Here is a 14,822-nt window from a genome sequence, read left to right as displayed (position 1 = left end):
TGTGAAGCACGTAACAAGCTAGGAACTGTGGCTCGCTCTGTTGTGATAGTAAATGTCAAAGGTAAGCTGTTTAAGGAACTACATATAATTTTAGTAATTAACTATGTAAGGTCATTCTTATAAAATGCACCTCCGCTTTTTAAGTTCCTCACAAACTTTTCCAGTGGTTTTTTGGTCTTCTGGGAACTAGAAATTTGAAATAAATTAAATTTGTAATAAATTAAAAAAACTGTTTCAAAACGAGTTTCAATCATTAGCAGCATGTTATACATATTCTATAATTCTTTCACCAATCTTTCTCTGTCTATCTGCCTGTTTTTTGTAACTTAGCACATCTGCGTCCGTTTTTCCATGGGTTATTCCCCGTCACCCAACGCAAGTAATGAACAAAGTAAAATGTTGAAGCCAAAAAAATTAGCTCTCTATCTGGATCTTTGGTGTTTTAGTTTTTATATCTAATGCCGACCAGCAAATTACTTTCCTACTAAGCTTCTTCTGTTATTATATTTCAGAGGCTCCCCCCAGCAGCTCACCTCCCTCCAGCAGCTCACTGGAGTGGTACTACATTGGGGGACCTTTGGCTGCTGTCGTTTTTCTACTGGCGCTCATTTCATACATAAAAAAACGGCGTGAGACAGGTAAAATGTTACCATACGAAAATAAAATGTCTTCATATGGCACATTGTGGCTTTTAATACGTCAGTGTTTTGGAGCACGAAGGAGCTATTTAAAGCAGGTCATATTGTGCATTTCCAGCGCTGATTTTGAAGGTCCCTCTACAATCCCGGCAAAGGCCATTATTAATCAAATTACAAAAACGTTACAAATTATATGAAACTAATTACCATGATAACCCACGTTATTCCTTCTCCTGTTGTTTGACAACAGAGTCAAATATAAGTTACACGTGGTTTCTGAGTCGCTGTCAATGATGTCATTCTTACTCACAACGAAGCGATTTCTTTCATCTGTTTCCACACATCCTTTGACAATAGCCCCACCTGAGGTGCCACCTAGGCTGCGGTAAGTGAATTCCCTTTTTAATGCTCAATGTCTGAACGTGTGGTAATTTCCGAAGTTTCTAACTCTTGAATAAGTCTCAGTAGAGTAGTGATAAGCGCCACTGCTGAGTAAATACGTCTTTTTTTTCTGTTCGGACTGACTATGTTCACCATTAAGAGCACACTGGCCGAAATAAAAGGTTTTTTATTTCGAACCAGCAGCAGTTTTCGAAGCCGTTCTTATCAAATGGCAATCAAATGTTTCCTAACATCCTGTCTGTGTTGGATTCGTCCGTCCTTCACTTGTTTTGACATCTTGTTTAGTATCTTTTTTTTGTTGTTACCAGTACCCTAGGTTGTGGGTGGCGTACTTTTAAAGAAGAAGAGAAGCTTTGACCCTTCATTTGACCCGATTTAAAATACCACTCGATGTATCGATTGTGGACAATACTTCGGATGGTTTAATTAGTATTTCATTTCTCGCGTAGGAGGCACAATATTTTTTTGACGTAAAATGCCGAAAAACACAGTCGGCGCTAAGTTTATTCAATAAAATCTCCTCTCTGGGTCGATGCGTTCAGTAAATTAGTATCTAAATTTTAATAATTTTTTCACTGGCAAGTGATAATTTTCTGAAGCACCCGGAAATGAAACGAAAAGAAAAAAATTAAAGTGAAGATATAGAGGATATATTTACCACGTTCCGTTAAACCAGATTCAAAGAAGGAAAAGATAGACAAGTAATACAGATATTTAAAGTCTTGTTTTCATCTGCAATTATTCAGTGAAGGGAACGATGAAGTTGAGATGGATCAGCTGAACGTAAACACAGATGGATGGGAGATTGCAGTTGACCGCCTGATCCTTCGCGAGCATATTGGCAGAGGGGCATTCGGTTCAGTGTGGCGAGCGCTACTGGGTCGTTCTCGAGGCAGACCTGGAAATCGCACGGTTGCTGCGAAATGCTTCCTACGTAAATACTTACTTACAAAGCTTGATTAAACTATCCTTTATTAATTTTTTGAGTAACATATCTTAATAAAGGGCATTTCACTTAGAATATGCTTTATTAACGTACTTGATACATAACATGGATAGCTTAAAAACTGTGCGCTGTTAAAATGATTTACCAGCTGGCATGTCAAATTGTTAGCAGATGGTTCCCCGGGGGACCGGTTGTTAAGTCTTTTGTCATACAACGCTACTACCATACAACAGAACACGAATATCATTTGAAGCATTAGAAGCTGTGGAGAAAAATGAAAATTTATTGCTTAAATTGCATTCAAGCGAATAAAAGCGGAAAATACCATAATACTGAAAATGTCACTCCTTCGTGTATTTTGTAAAATTGCTCGCTTAGAAACTTTTGATGGGAAATAATGTCATGTGACCTCAAAGAAACCTGGAGAGGGTGAGTCTGGCGCAAAAAGCTCAGAGCCATTTGCCAGTCTAGTGGTGGTAGTATGATCTTCTTCCGCTGGAAAAGCGGAACGTCAAAATGCAATAGAACTTGTATGAAGCGGTCACCTTGTAATAAGCGGTCGGTTTTCAAAGTATCGAAACTTTCCTCCTTTGCTTATAGTGCTTTTTATATCAAGCAATTGTGGTCACCCTTTACTAAGTCCCAACAGCCTATTTTTAATGTTCCTCACCTGTATTTAACGGTCACTAAAGCGGAAGTACTCAAATAAAATTAAGAATAATCTTTCAAGTAAAATTGAATCCAGGTTTATCTCCCGAAATCAATGTTAGTAATATTTTTGAGCGAGGTTGTGTATGTTAAGTGGTCCGTGATGGCATAGAGTGGCGTTTTTAAACTTTTATCAGTAGTAGCCCTATTCCGTGGAACCTATGTTAAACGGTCAACCATTTCCCGTGCGTGACCGCTAAACACAGGTTCGACTGTAACAAGCTTATAGAGTCAAACGAATTTAAAATAATTCTGGAAATGCTAACGAATTATTGTAGTTTTTAGTAAGATAAAAGCAAGGATTATGTACCATATGAACGGTAGGAAACAAGAAGGCGCAAACAGAGCATATCTTTAATAAAAATTGTCTCAAATATCTATTCGACCGACTATTAGGTATTATAACAGGTGCAATTTCTAGGCTTAATTGCGTCTCTACTTTTGTAAGTTGTCTGTAAACAATTGCGCGGTTCAATGAGCTTGCCTAGTTAACAACAATGCTCGAGATGTGCAGCGTTTTCTTAGCAAATAATTTTTTCAACGAGGATGAATCTATTTTGGAAATTTCATGTTCAATACAATTGAACAAGACGACTAACTGACATTTTTGTGACAAGTATGGATTATATGGGGTTTAGAAAACTAACTTTTTTTTATGTAGACCAAATTTATAAGAAGTTGCGCTGGTAATGTAGCACTTAGTATACAAATTTACCACATAATTGTGTCTCTCTTGACATGCAAAGTTTGTTTGTTTATCTAATTTTTGTGTGGTTTCCCAGCAATCTCTGGAGAGAAAGGAAGGAAGGCCCTGCTGAGAGAGATCGAGTTATTAAAACTCTTTGGAAGGGAGGGCCATGAAAATGTTGTTAAGTTCATTGGTTGTGTTACAGTTGGAGGTAATCAGCTATTGTTATGAATATAATCAGCTAATTCACAGTAACGATAAAAACATATCCGACGTCAACCAGTATTGCTTAGATGGTGTACTAATTCAAGGGTTATTTCCAATTTTTTGTCTAATCTAAAGAAATTTACTTCGCACTGTATGTAGGCCATTTTACTTGGAAGATTTAAGCTCTAAAATTTACATGCTAATTGTCATAATAGTTTTAACTTATGATGGGAAGTCTCTGTCTATTTATCTGCCATCCCTATTTTTCTGCCTTTCTGTTTATCTGTCTGTCTGTCCATCTCTCTGTGTGTCTGTCTGTATTTCTGTATCTGCTGTATGTGTCCATCCGTTTTCTATCTGCGTTTTTTTCCTCTTTGACTTTCCCTCTCTTTCTTAGATATAACCAAATGTATAAGTAGATAAAGCATGTACAATTCAAACACATTTTGCAACTTCTGCATTGCTTGCCATATAATAATTTTCTTGTTTTTCCCTCTTAGTTCAGCCAATACTTATCACGGAGTACCTGTGGCGAGGTGACTTGCTGGGCTATCTCAGAAAATCCAGGGGGGTTTTCGACCAATATCATCATGGGGTCGGAGGGGTCGACCACTTGACAACATATGACATGGTGCTGTTTGCTAAACAGATCGCACATGGCATGACTTTTCTCGCGTCCAGAGGGGTAAGTGCTCAAACTCTTTCTAGTCAGTATGTGATCCTGCATGTGTTAAAATGGCGTGACTTGAAAATCGTCAAAAGAATATTCTGTACAGCTAAAAAGATCCAGCACATTAGAATCACTATTTCACAGAGAAATGGTTTGACATTAGCATGATGTTAAACTTTCTACCTATATTTTATTTTTTATTTTATGTAGTTTATAAAAGTCCCTTTTGGCAGATCATATCATTTTTTGTTTTCGATTTCAGATAATTCATCGCGATCTTGCAGCTCGTAACATCCTTCTTGATGAGCATCGTGTCTGCAAGTTGACTGACTTTGGGCTCTCTTATCAGGATTTCAAATACGGCCCAGGAAATGCCAAGAGGGTAATTTTCAGAATTTTTTCATCATTTAGTCATTTGGTTTTGGGGCTGCTGGAAGATAAAAATGTGAAGAATTAAAATATTACTGTCCTCACAAACCTTCTTTTCAGTTATACAGTTTTACTGCAAAACACATTTCCCTTCAATGGGAAGCCGTTCTAAGCGTATCGAAACTTTCACAGAAAAAAAAAAATTGTACCTATGGAGTGAACACAGGAAATAAGAAAGCTGGAAGAGATATCCTTCTCTGAATAGCAAAGATACAAAATCGAAAGGCAAAGAAACAGGAGATTTAAAGAAAAAGGAGTGTGTGAATTGTTTCCATAGAATTTGTACAAAGGTGTCTACTGCTCTTGACATTATCGTAAGTCCTCACATCACGGTTTTAATCTTATATGCAAAATATTTTAGAAGTTGTATACAAGGCTCTTTAGATGTCAGATGTCTATAGTATTTTGGTTACTCATCCAGGGATGTATCCCAATCAAATGGACTGCACCCGAGATTCTCTTTGGACATGTGGAACAACTGTCAACCAAAAGCGATGTGTACGTACTGTATTGGTTATTATCAACATATATTCCAAGAGTGAACATTTTTACGATTCTACCTTAACTTAGCGAGGAAAACTAGAATACTCAGTGCTCTATTGATTAGAGGGTCATTAAGAAACGTCAAGCTGGGAAACAGCTGAGGTTACAGCTGTAGTATGAGACTTTACATGAATATTAAGTTTAACGAGCAATATCGAAAATCTGATTAGGATAAGAACAGACGGATGAAAGGATGAGTGGATAATCAAACAAATAAATATGGCGTTTTCTGTTAAGGAGGTTGCTTATGTCTTGATGGCATGTTTTTAAACATCCCAAGTATCTGAGTGATTATAATCTTTCTACCCCAGTTGAGATATATCGTCATCCTTCTATTTCTTTGACAGGTGGTCCTACGGCATCGTCCTGTATGAAATCTTCACTGTCGGTACTTAACTTGTTTGTTACTTTACATTCAGGAAATATACCTGCCGAGATTGCACGCACAATTACTAATTGATGAGTGATACCGAGCGGACAAAAGAGCATTGAACGATAGAGAAGTTGAAGCAGTACTCAATGTTGCTGATAAATAAAATTATGACGATGCATAACAACTTGACATAAAACTTAAGTTTAAGTAGAACTGAAAGTATTTAGTACATTATTGAAAAACCTTAAATCCATCGCTACACTTAAATTTGTTTTTTTTACAGTACTCTATCATCTGATGTAAAACCGAAATCTATTTCAGCAATTAATTGTCGTTTTCACAGAAGAATCATTTCGATCGCCCTGAGAGGAATGAAAGTGATTACAACAAAAAGAGTGTGCTTTTTTGGCGAACAGAAAAAAACATTATTTTTCCACAGGAGGCATTCCTTACGAAGGATGGTCTCAATCCACGACAATGAAAAAAATCGAAGAAGGTTATCGTCTGCCAAAGCCTGAACATATCGACAACAGTTTGTAAGTGTTGCTTCCTCTGTGTGGAATGTTATATAAGTCAAAAGCAATATCGATTGCTGCTGTGGTCAGGTGTTTTTGATACTCTTGGTCTGAATAAGAAGTCTTCCTAAGAAATTAATCTTATCTTGTCAATACAAAAATTTAAAAGAAAAGTTGTTGAGTCAAATAAAGAATACGGTGGGTTTTTCATCACAGAATTCGTTTGAGCTACAATGTAATGAGATAAACTTAGCATTTCAGTTATTTTTGTAACTAGTTGTGGTTTCTCAACTTTGCTACTTGCAATATTAGTGCCTATCGCGGAATTACTGTGATCATATGTCCCTGTGTTTTTCTATAGATACGCGGTGATGTTAAACTGCTGGAAATACGAAAGCGCCAGCCGGCCACACTTTGTGAAGCTCTACCAAACAATGGATACATATATTAAAACAAAGGTTTGCCATACAGCGTCTAATTCAGGATATACTTTAGCAATTGAAATTGGTATCCTATCAAGTCAATTGCGAATTTCTTTTCACGTCAATGTGATGTCAAACGCATTAACTACCCAGCCGCTAACAATTTGTGAATTCAGTTTCATCATGAAACCAATATTACTTTTTAAACATATGCAAGTGTGGTTACGTCATGTCAGTCTGGATCATCCTTATTTTCCCTCTGTTGTCTACACACAAAAAAGAACGGAACAGATCTTAAAATTACACTTTTGGAAAACTTTGACAGAAAGGAAGACCTTACTTGACTTGTTTCCTTATCAATTCATGCAAGTACTAATGGTTCTTGTCTTTGTGACTGATGTCTGATCTGCTCTTTTTTTCTTTTTAGAGACTCATTTTTGGAATTCCTTCGTTCAAGATTTTTTAACTCATGCAGTTCCTGATTAACTTCTAATCTTTTTCATAGACATATGTAGATATCTTTGACGATGACAAGTATGATCAGGATAAGTACAACTTTGTCGATGACCGTGGAGCTGTTGCAAACCCAGAAGATGCAGGAGCGGAGGAGCTAGGAGCAGCTGCAGCAAATCCCATCTGTGAAGTCGGTGAACTCGATGCTATGGCACATCCCTTTCTGGTTGCAATGGACGATGGCGCTACAGCTTTCCCTTTTGGAATTAACGAAGGAGACGAAGGAACACCTGCAACAGATCCCGACCGTGAAGTGGGTGAACACGGTGCTACAGCACATCCCTTTGTGATTGCAATAGACGATGGTGCTACAGCTTTCCCTTTCGCTATCAACGTACAAGATACAGGGGCAGCTGCAGCAAATCTCGCCCATGAAGTGGGTAAGCACGGTGATGCTGCACATTCCTTTGTGGTTGCAATTGACGATGGTGCTACAGCTTTCCCCTTCGCTATTAACTTACAAGACAAAGGGGCAGCTGCAGCAAATCTCGCCCATGAAGTGGGTAAGCACGGAGCCACTGCACATCCCTTTGTGGTTGCAATTGACGATGGTGCTACAGCCTTCCCCTTCGCTATTAACTTACAAGACAAAGAGGCAGCCGCAGGAAATCTCGCCCGTGAAGTGGGTAAGCACGGTGCTACGGCACATCCCTCTATGGTTGGAATTGACGATGGTGCTACAGCTTTCCCTCTCGGAATCAAAGTAGAAGAAGAAGGTTGCGCAGCATACCCTTTTGAGAGTGATCAGAAAGATATGGATGCCCAAGCGTACCCTTTGGAGAGTGATACTTTACCATATCTTAGCGAGAACGAGGAAGAAGATGTTGATGACTCCGAGTGCCCTCTTGCGATTGAGGAAGAAGAAATTGATGACTACGAGTGCCCTCTTGCAATTGAAGGAGAAGAAATTGATCCTTCACCATCCTCCCTGGTGATGGACCAAAACGGTCTAGATGCTTCGGTATGTCCCCTTGTGACTGACGAAGAAAATTCTGATTCTTTAGCATGCCCCCTTATGGGTGAGGAAGAAGATTCCAATAACTCAGCATGCTCCCCTGTAACTGGGGAAGAAGATTTCGAAGCCACAGGAAGCCTTTCTGTTACTGAAAAAGAAGATCCTAACTCTTTAGCACGCTCCGCAAATGAGGTGAACAAACCCGATGCCTCACCATTCCCTTGTGTGATCGAAGAAGATCTTGATTCTTTAGAATACAATCCTCTGATCGAAAAAGAAGGCCACAGTGATTCCGTCTTACCTCCAGATATTCAAATTGATGACGAAGAAGGTGTAACAAGTGAACCTGAAAATAACGTTGGTTATGAAGGTGCTGTAGCAGTTCAATCTGAAAAGGAGGCAGTAGAAGAAGAACCTGAGACTTGCCAACTAAAGTACACAAAGGATGAACAAGACGATCTTGGAAACTATATGGACGACCAAAGTGATGCTGTAGACCTTCTTGACGGGGAGGCTGGCGTACAAGAGTATGATGGTAATCAACTAACTGCTGTAGATAAAGACGAAACTGGAAGTGACGAAGACGAGGAGTCATCTGAAGTAACTCCTCTTGTGCAGGACTGAGGCTTAATAGCAGAATTGCTGAACCTCCAAGGTTGTAGTCTTATAACACTCTGTGGTAATTTGTAGTTTAGATTTCGAGAACTTCAGCCTCAACATTTCATAGCTTTTGATTTTAAGATGTAGTTTCTATCGTACTTTTACTTTATTAATGCTTTGTTAAGATGATAACCATTTTCATAGTTTATAAATGGAGGTTAGATGGAATTTTCTTGAAAAAAAAACTTCTTTATTTACTTCACTTTTGCATTTCTTAGTTTACCGTTTATTCGCTTAGTGCACTTGTCAGTGCTTTGTTGTTGTTATTGACTGTAGGCTGATAGAGACAAAAAAAAAAAGAAAAAGAAATTGCTGTTAAGATAATTTTTATAACTGATCTAGTCAGAAATTTTGCGTAAATTTGTGAGTGTTGTTCCTAGTATAAGTAATATTTCTTAATTTTTTTGTAAGTGCATTGAAGAGAAGAACAATAATGGACATGTTGATCTCTCCCAAGTCACAATGAATATTTACCCTGTTAGGAATAATTAAATTGTTGTAAAGCACTCTCTAAATGCTTCAGTAAACTTATATAAGCTAAACTCGTTTTGTTTACTCCATTCGTTGCAGCAAAATTGCTGGTTCGGATCAGACCACTTTAAGTAAAACAAAGGCATATGCGCACAAAATGTCATTAATAAGAGTAGAGACAAAAGGGAGAAAAAGGGTGGGGCGAGGAAATCTAACTGTACATCTGATGGACACAATAAACTAAAATGACATTTAGGCTCCTTCAAAACACAGTCGAGCCAATATAACAATGGATTCTCATTCAATCATTTTTCAATTTTGTTTTTGCCACGAGCACTTACATATAAAGGTAACATTGCCTAACCTATTACTTCAACTTTCATCGTGGGGTGAACTGTGCTGATTTTTTAGAGAAACAGGCAACTGCGGTTATTTTCTTACTGTTTTTCGTTGTGTTTCTTGACATGAGCAAGGCCTTTACCAAGATTAACGATGGCATTTCGGTGTGGCTTAGTGCATCATTAATCCATCTGATAGACAACAAGTAGTGCTCATAAATTCTGAGTTCTCTGACCCTCTGGTCTTTGAATCCAGAGTGCAACAAGCGGTTGTTCCATGTCTTGTCTTATTCAGAATATATGTAAATGACTTTTCATATGCCCCTCAATCTTGTTTTACTGAATATTATTGGATGATGCTAAACTTCAGATTTCTTTCCCAGTTCAAGGCTGGGCGAAGACAATAATTTTTTCTGAGACTTGGAGTGTCCTTTAAATTAAAGTGAAGTAAAACCACGATCGTCGATAAAAGATCAGTAGGGACTGACGTCGATCTACACAATTTTGGTTCATGTCTTTTATTTCGGTATTTGTCTATTTGGCTGTTGAGGATTCGTTGTAGGAAGTATTTATCGTTTAGATAGGGTTTTGAAATTTTTGTACACGAAATTAAATTTAAGTATGTTTTTATTTGAACCTCCCGAAAATCTGACATATTTCGACCCACTCAAAATGAATATAAAGAACCCAAAAGTAATCACTAAACGTAACTTCGCTCATCCTTCTCCATTCACCTCCACGGGATTTGCGCCCAAAAAAGTTGAGACTGTTGCAGGAATAAATTAATCAAAGTCATCTTTTTGCATCATTTTATCTCATAGTGTTAAAGTATACACTAAAACAAATAGTCATTTAAGTGCGGTGGCAAGAGGTGGGTGTTTACATCTCCGCTTCGCAGCTTGGTAAATATCCACCTCTAGTTAAATCTACCTCGGTGAAGAGTTAAGAAATAATAAACATTTGATAAATTTCCAGCATCGATAATGCAAACATTTCAGAAAAGACAACATTGGAAAATGAATCATTTTTCTATCCATATCTTGTAAAATTAATGTCAATAAAGGAAATATAAATAAATTTGAAAGGTCTTGGCTGACCACCAAACACCAGCACACGCACAACAATAACTAAATTGTGTCAGTAATCATATATTATTACCCTTGGTGTTATCAAAACAAGCAGGCTGACATATCTGTCAACCAAAAACGGTCTATTTATGCGACTAAGAATAAAGTATTTGAAAGCCTGATGACTCAATTTGCTAGTCTCTGGCTAAATACTATAACAGGTACTGATAAGTAAACACGTAATACCTCTTGAAAACCGTCAGGAGACGGATTGTGCCTTTCTGTGTGAGCGTAACCGGTTTTCATGACTAAGCTATTGAGTCATTCATCACGCCCTTAAAACCAAGACTATTGCCGAAATGGCCTAGAGTATATTCTAGAGCTCGTGTGAATGATTTATTCGTGATACATCATTACACATTCCACGCTTTGTTTTTGGAAGCAGATGTAAACTGTTTGTGGAAAAAAAAAATTTTGTTGAACATTGATAAGGGCTGAGACGCGCGCTTGTGTTTTCATCATAAAGTTAAAGTTCAAGAGAACTTAAAGTTTGGCTAAATCTCGTTTTTTATTATTCTCGAATTTACTAATACCAAAATATAAGCCATTTAATCAGCCATTTTTGTGGCTTCCTCAATTTGCGAGGTGTTTAATTTAGTCTTATTTGATATTCAAGCATGACGCATTTTAAAATAAAGGTTAGACATATTCATCTTGAGGTTTTTCCTCCTAATTGTGGGGAAAAGTCAGCTGAAAGAGGCCAAAAATGCAAAAGAAAGCTGTGGTTCACTGTGACTGTATGTATAGAGAAGTCAGCAATAACTGAGGCGGCGAAAAAGGAAAAGAAAATAACAACCTTACTTGTTTAAAAGCGCCGCCGGCAATAGGACTAAAGGGGCCGCACAAATGTACGGGGTAGACTCTTTTAAGGTTTTATTCGACAAAGTTGCTTCGCACTTCGCTGAAAACGGTTTGTTCAGTCAATATGCGAGTTATTAGATTTACGTATGAGAGAACAGGGCATATCGAGCAAAGACAAGTCCACAATTAACGTTTATTTATTAATTTTGTTTATGCATGGGCGATCTTTAAATAAATATTAGAAACCCGTCCAAAATAGATAGAAAGAATCAATTCTCAATCAATATCTCATTGTGTTTCATGACAAAAAAAAGAGACTAATTGATGTTATGTCTTCCTCTTCTTCTTATTCTCCTTCCTGTAAAGAAAACATGGAAAAGAAAAAGAAATTTGTATTCCTCCTCATATTGCAATAGAGTTTTCGACTCTGTAAGTGCAATTGCTTGTCAGCATTCAATGATTCCTTATTGATTAATATAAAAATTCGAAAAAAATTATTTCTTTAAGGACACGGAAGTTTTTCCACATAAATACAGGCGACCTCGAATCACGAACAACAACAAAACGCCCTGGCTGTGTCCTTTACTGCCTTTCTCACTTCTGTGATTTTCCAACAGTAAAGAAAGGGATTCAGAGATGAGTTCAGATAAACTAAAGTTTTCGTAAAGAGCCACAGAGCATGAATTGCTGATCCACTAAGTACTGTATGTCTTAATATCGACACAATTATAAAAGGGGTGTAGCATGCCACTAAAGCCAACTGCACCCAAAATATGCTGGAAACTGTTTTCTGATATTGTTTGATGTTTAGTTAAACTCTTCCGTTTAATCTTTGTTTTGATGAACCTTTTGCTGTCCATGCACGTACTCTTCCCCTTCCTGTACCTTTTACTCCTGCTCCTTCTTCTGTGGCTGTTCTTGTCCCCGTTATTGCGCCTGCTTCATCTTTTCCTACACCTATATCTTCTCCTGCATTTGACCGTCCTTCGCCAGGGTTGTCTTCTACTTCAGCTTGGTACCGCTGTAATCTCAGGTGGATCTTTACGTAGCAAAACACGGAAGTAACCAGAGATACCACAACGGCCACAAAAGCAACAATCTCCGAAACCGTTTGACTCCAGACACGAACCAATCCGCATAAAACAGCAATTATCCAGCATAAAAGTATAACAGCTTGAGTTCGCTTTAGTGTCACAACTTGTCTGTATCTCAGCCTCAATAACAGAACAAGAAGTCTGTCAACACTGATGGCTGTTGATATCAGTACAGTCACCCCAAACAAAACATAGTTGGATATACAAACAACCTCTTCGACGTAATACAAAATATCTATGTCGGTGTTACCAAGATCAATGTAAAGAAATAAAACAGTCACGAACAGAGGTTGTGAAAAAAGACCCACACAAAGATCGGTAGCGGCTAGACATTCAAACAAGACCTTTGCAGCGTGATGCAAAGAGGACACTTTATAAAATGTTAATAGAAGCAGAGCATTACCAAGAGATGCAGTGAAGGAGAGGACAATGTTGAAAGCGAGGAGAAATGCTACTACTCCAATTGGTAATTGTGAAGATAACTGGCTTGTGAGGGTCGCCATTGGCGCTCACGTTCAGACTTGTGGCTGTCTTTCCCTCTTTTGGCAGCAAATGAACGTTTATTGGGTGATCCCTATTCGATATAAGAGTATTACTGTTTTGTTGAGAATTTTAACAGTTTCTATTGGATAAAAAATTCCTCCAGTTGTCTGATTTTCCGATGACAACTGTCACAGCTATAATTAGACTTGTTTTTAACTCTTTCGTGTTTTATTCATATTCTTTGAATTTTCATCATGTTTAGTAAGCAGGTGCCACATTTATTTAACATACTAAATGACGTAGAATCTGTGAATTATTTTTCGCCAATACTTTGTAGAGCTTTCTCAACAAGTCAGCTTTTCTTTTCAGTTCCTGACCCATGTGTGTCTTTGCCCTTCTTGGCTATGCTCGTTTTATTTTCAAGGTAACATATTTGTGGTTCTTTTATGATAAGCAAATGCTTTTTAAATGAAAAAATTTGCATAATATACTTATGCTAAGGAACATCGTGGTGAATTCTCATAAATAAAGACATCATTGAGCTACAAACAACAACAAAACGCTCTGATTGTCTCCTTTACTGCAATTCTCACTTCTCTGAAAAATTAATTATTTTGCCACGAGTGTTCCCTAAATTCAGCATTCATTAGCCAGAGCCAATTTGCCGGCACGTCAGGACATGTTAGGGAGTAGAGGTACTCTTTAACAATTACCTCCATGCTTCTTTTGATGTAAAAACGAAGAAATAAGCCACACGAAATATTGGAAAATCACCGCAAGAAAAGAAAACAAAATGGTATTGACCGAAAACCCTTCAACTCTGTTTTTCTTGAATATAGAAAACCCCCCTTCTGCAGTTGAAAGTCTTACATGGCTAGAGAGACTTAAACATCACCACCTGCTCATTTCGGAAACTAGATTCGTTCTTTGGATGTTCAGTGTGGTGTTCAAGAGGAGAGTTCTCAACGCCTTTAGCAATGAAAGAGTGGTAACTGCTATAAAATAACATGGAGAACCTAACGGAAAATACAAACCAAACAAGAATTAATCAATTTCATTGCTTCACGGGCGTATATGATCGAAGTCTTATTATGTTTGTTTCGTCATTGATCTTATAATTTCCATTGCAGCCATTGTGGGAAATGGTCTCATTCTTTTCCCTCTCTGCAAGATTTCTTCCCTTCATCAACCATCAAAATGTTTGTTCAGTAATCTTGCATGCACTGATATCACTGTTGGACTCAGTTTCCAGCCGTTTCATCGCCCTTACATAATTTCCCAGGAACACTCTGCAATTTGTTACCATGGCTCGCTCATCAACCGAACCTTGGGGGTCATTTTCTGTGGCGTCTCTGTCCTCACACTGACTACATAATCAGTAACATGGGTGTAATTTTTTCGAAGATGACTTCTACTTTCTGCTACATAGCATTTTACATAAAAAAAACTCCACCGTCAAGAAGCTCAACTCCAAGCTTAAATTATCATTCCCAAATTGTGTGATACAAGTACATTTTTCAAAGATAAAAACATAGCAGAATGACGTGCTCATTGTTGAGTTGAATTAACAACTGAAAGATGGAAACTTAAAAGCCGCGCTTCAAAAAATTGCAATATCACTGTCATCATCCGAATCATCATCGCCAGATATCGTGATTTCAATTTCGTCGTCATCATCATCATCATCATCATCGTCATCGTCATCATCATCATTTTCATCATCATCATCATCGTCATCGACATCGTTATCTTCCTCGCCACCTTCGTCGGATTCCTAAGAGAAAAAAGGCATGGAGTCGTTATTTTATTGACCTACATCAAACACGTGTTGCACTAAGT

The 14,822-nt window shown here is 37.8% G+C and overlaps 3 protein-coding genes across 3 annotated transcripts in view; 1 reads left to right on the top strand and 2 right to left on the bottom strand.

The window, feature by feature from the left end:
- Positions 1-14,822, bottom strand: part of LOC149046300 (DDB1- and CUL4-associated factor 1-like) — a 111,588-nt gene that overhangs the window by 76,182 nt on the left and 20,584 nt on the right. The gene's annotated exons all lie outside the window — the stretch shown is intronic.
- On the top strand, positions 1,804-9,350 carry LOC149046304 (uncharacterized). The gene is made up of 9 exons (XM_089207016.1): positions 1,804-1,974; positions 3,477-3,593; positions 4,090-4,274; positions 4,522-4,641; positions 5,110-5,186; positions 5,579-5,619; positions 6,044-6,140; positions 6,481-6,577; positions 7,047-9,350. The coding sequence occupies exons 1-9, from the start codon at positions 1,809-1,811 to the stop codon at positions 8,631-8,633; spliced, it is 2,487 nt and encodes an 828-aa protein (XP_089063142.1). The 5' UTR covers positions 1,804-1,808; the 3' UTR covers positions 8,634-9,350.
- Positions 11,588-13,022, bottom strand: LOC149046303 (uncharacterized). The gene has a single exon (XM_089207027.1). It carries the CDS (start codon positions 13,001-13,003, stop codon positions 12,218-12,220), a length of 786 nt encoding a protein of 261 aa, XP_089063153.1. The 5' UTR covers positions 13,004-13,022; the 3' UTR covers positions 11,588-12,217.

This window comes from Pocillopora damicornis, chromosome 5 (genome assembly GCF_964200805.1).
Source record: "Pocillopora damicornis chromosome 5, jaPocDami1.2, whole genome shotgun sequence".
NCBI classification, from domain to species: domain Eukaryota; kingdom Metazoa; phylum Cnidaria; class Anthozoa; order Scleractinia; family Pocilloporidae; genus Pocillopora; species Pocillopora damicornis.
This window is presented reverse-complemented; position numbering and strand designations above follow the sequence as displayed.

Coding starts and splice junctions, on each gene's coding strand:
- LOC149046304 (XM_089207016.1), top strand. CDS start 1,809: ATGGATCAGCTGAACGTAAACACAGATGGATGGGAGATTGCAGTTGAC. Junction 3,594..4,089: donor TGGTTGTGTTACAGTTGGAG/GTAATCAGCTAT, acceptor TTTCCCTCTTAG/TTCAGCCAATACTTATCACG. Junction 4,642..5,109: donor GCCCAGGAAATGCCAAGAGG/GTAATTTTCAGA, acceptor TTACTCATCCAG/GGATGTATCCCAATCAAATG.
- LOC149046303 (XM_089207027.1), bottom strand. CDS start 13,003: ATGGCGACCCTCACAAGCCAGTTATCTTCACAATTACCAATTGGAGTA.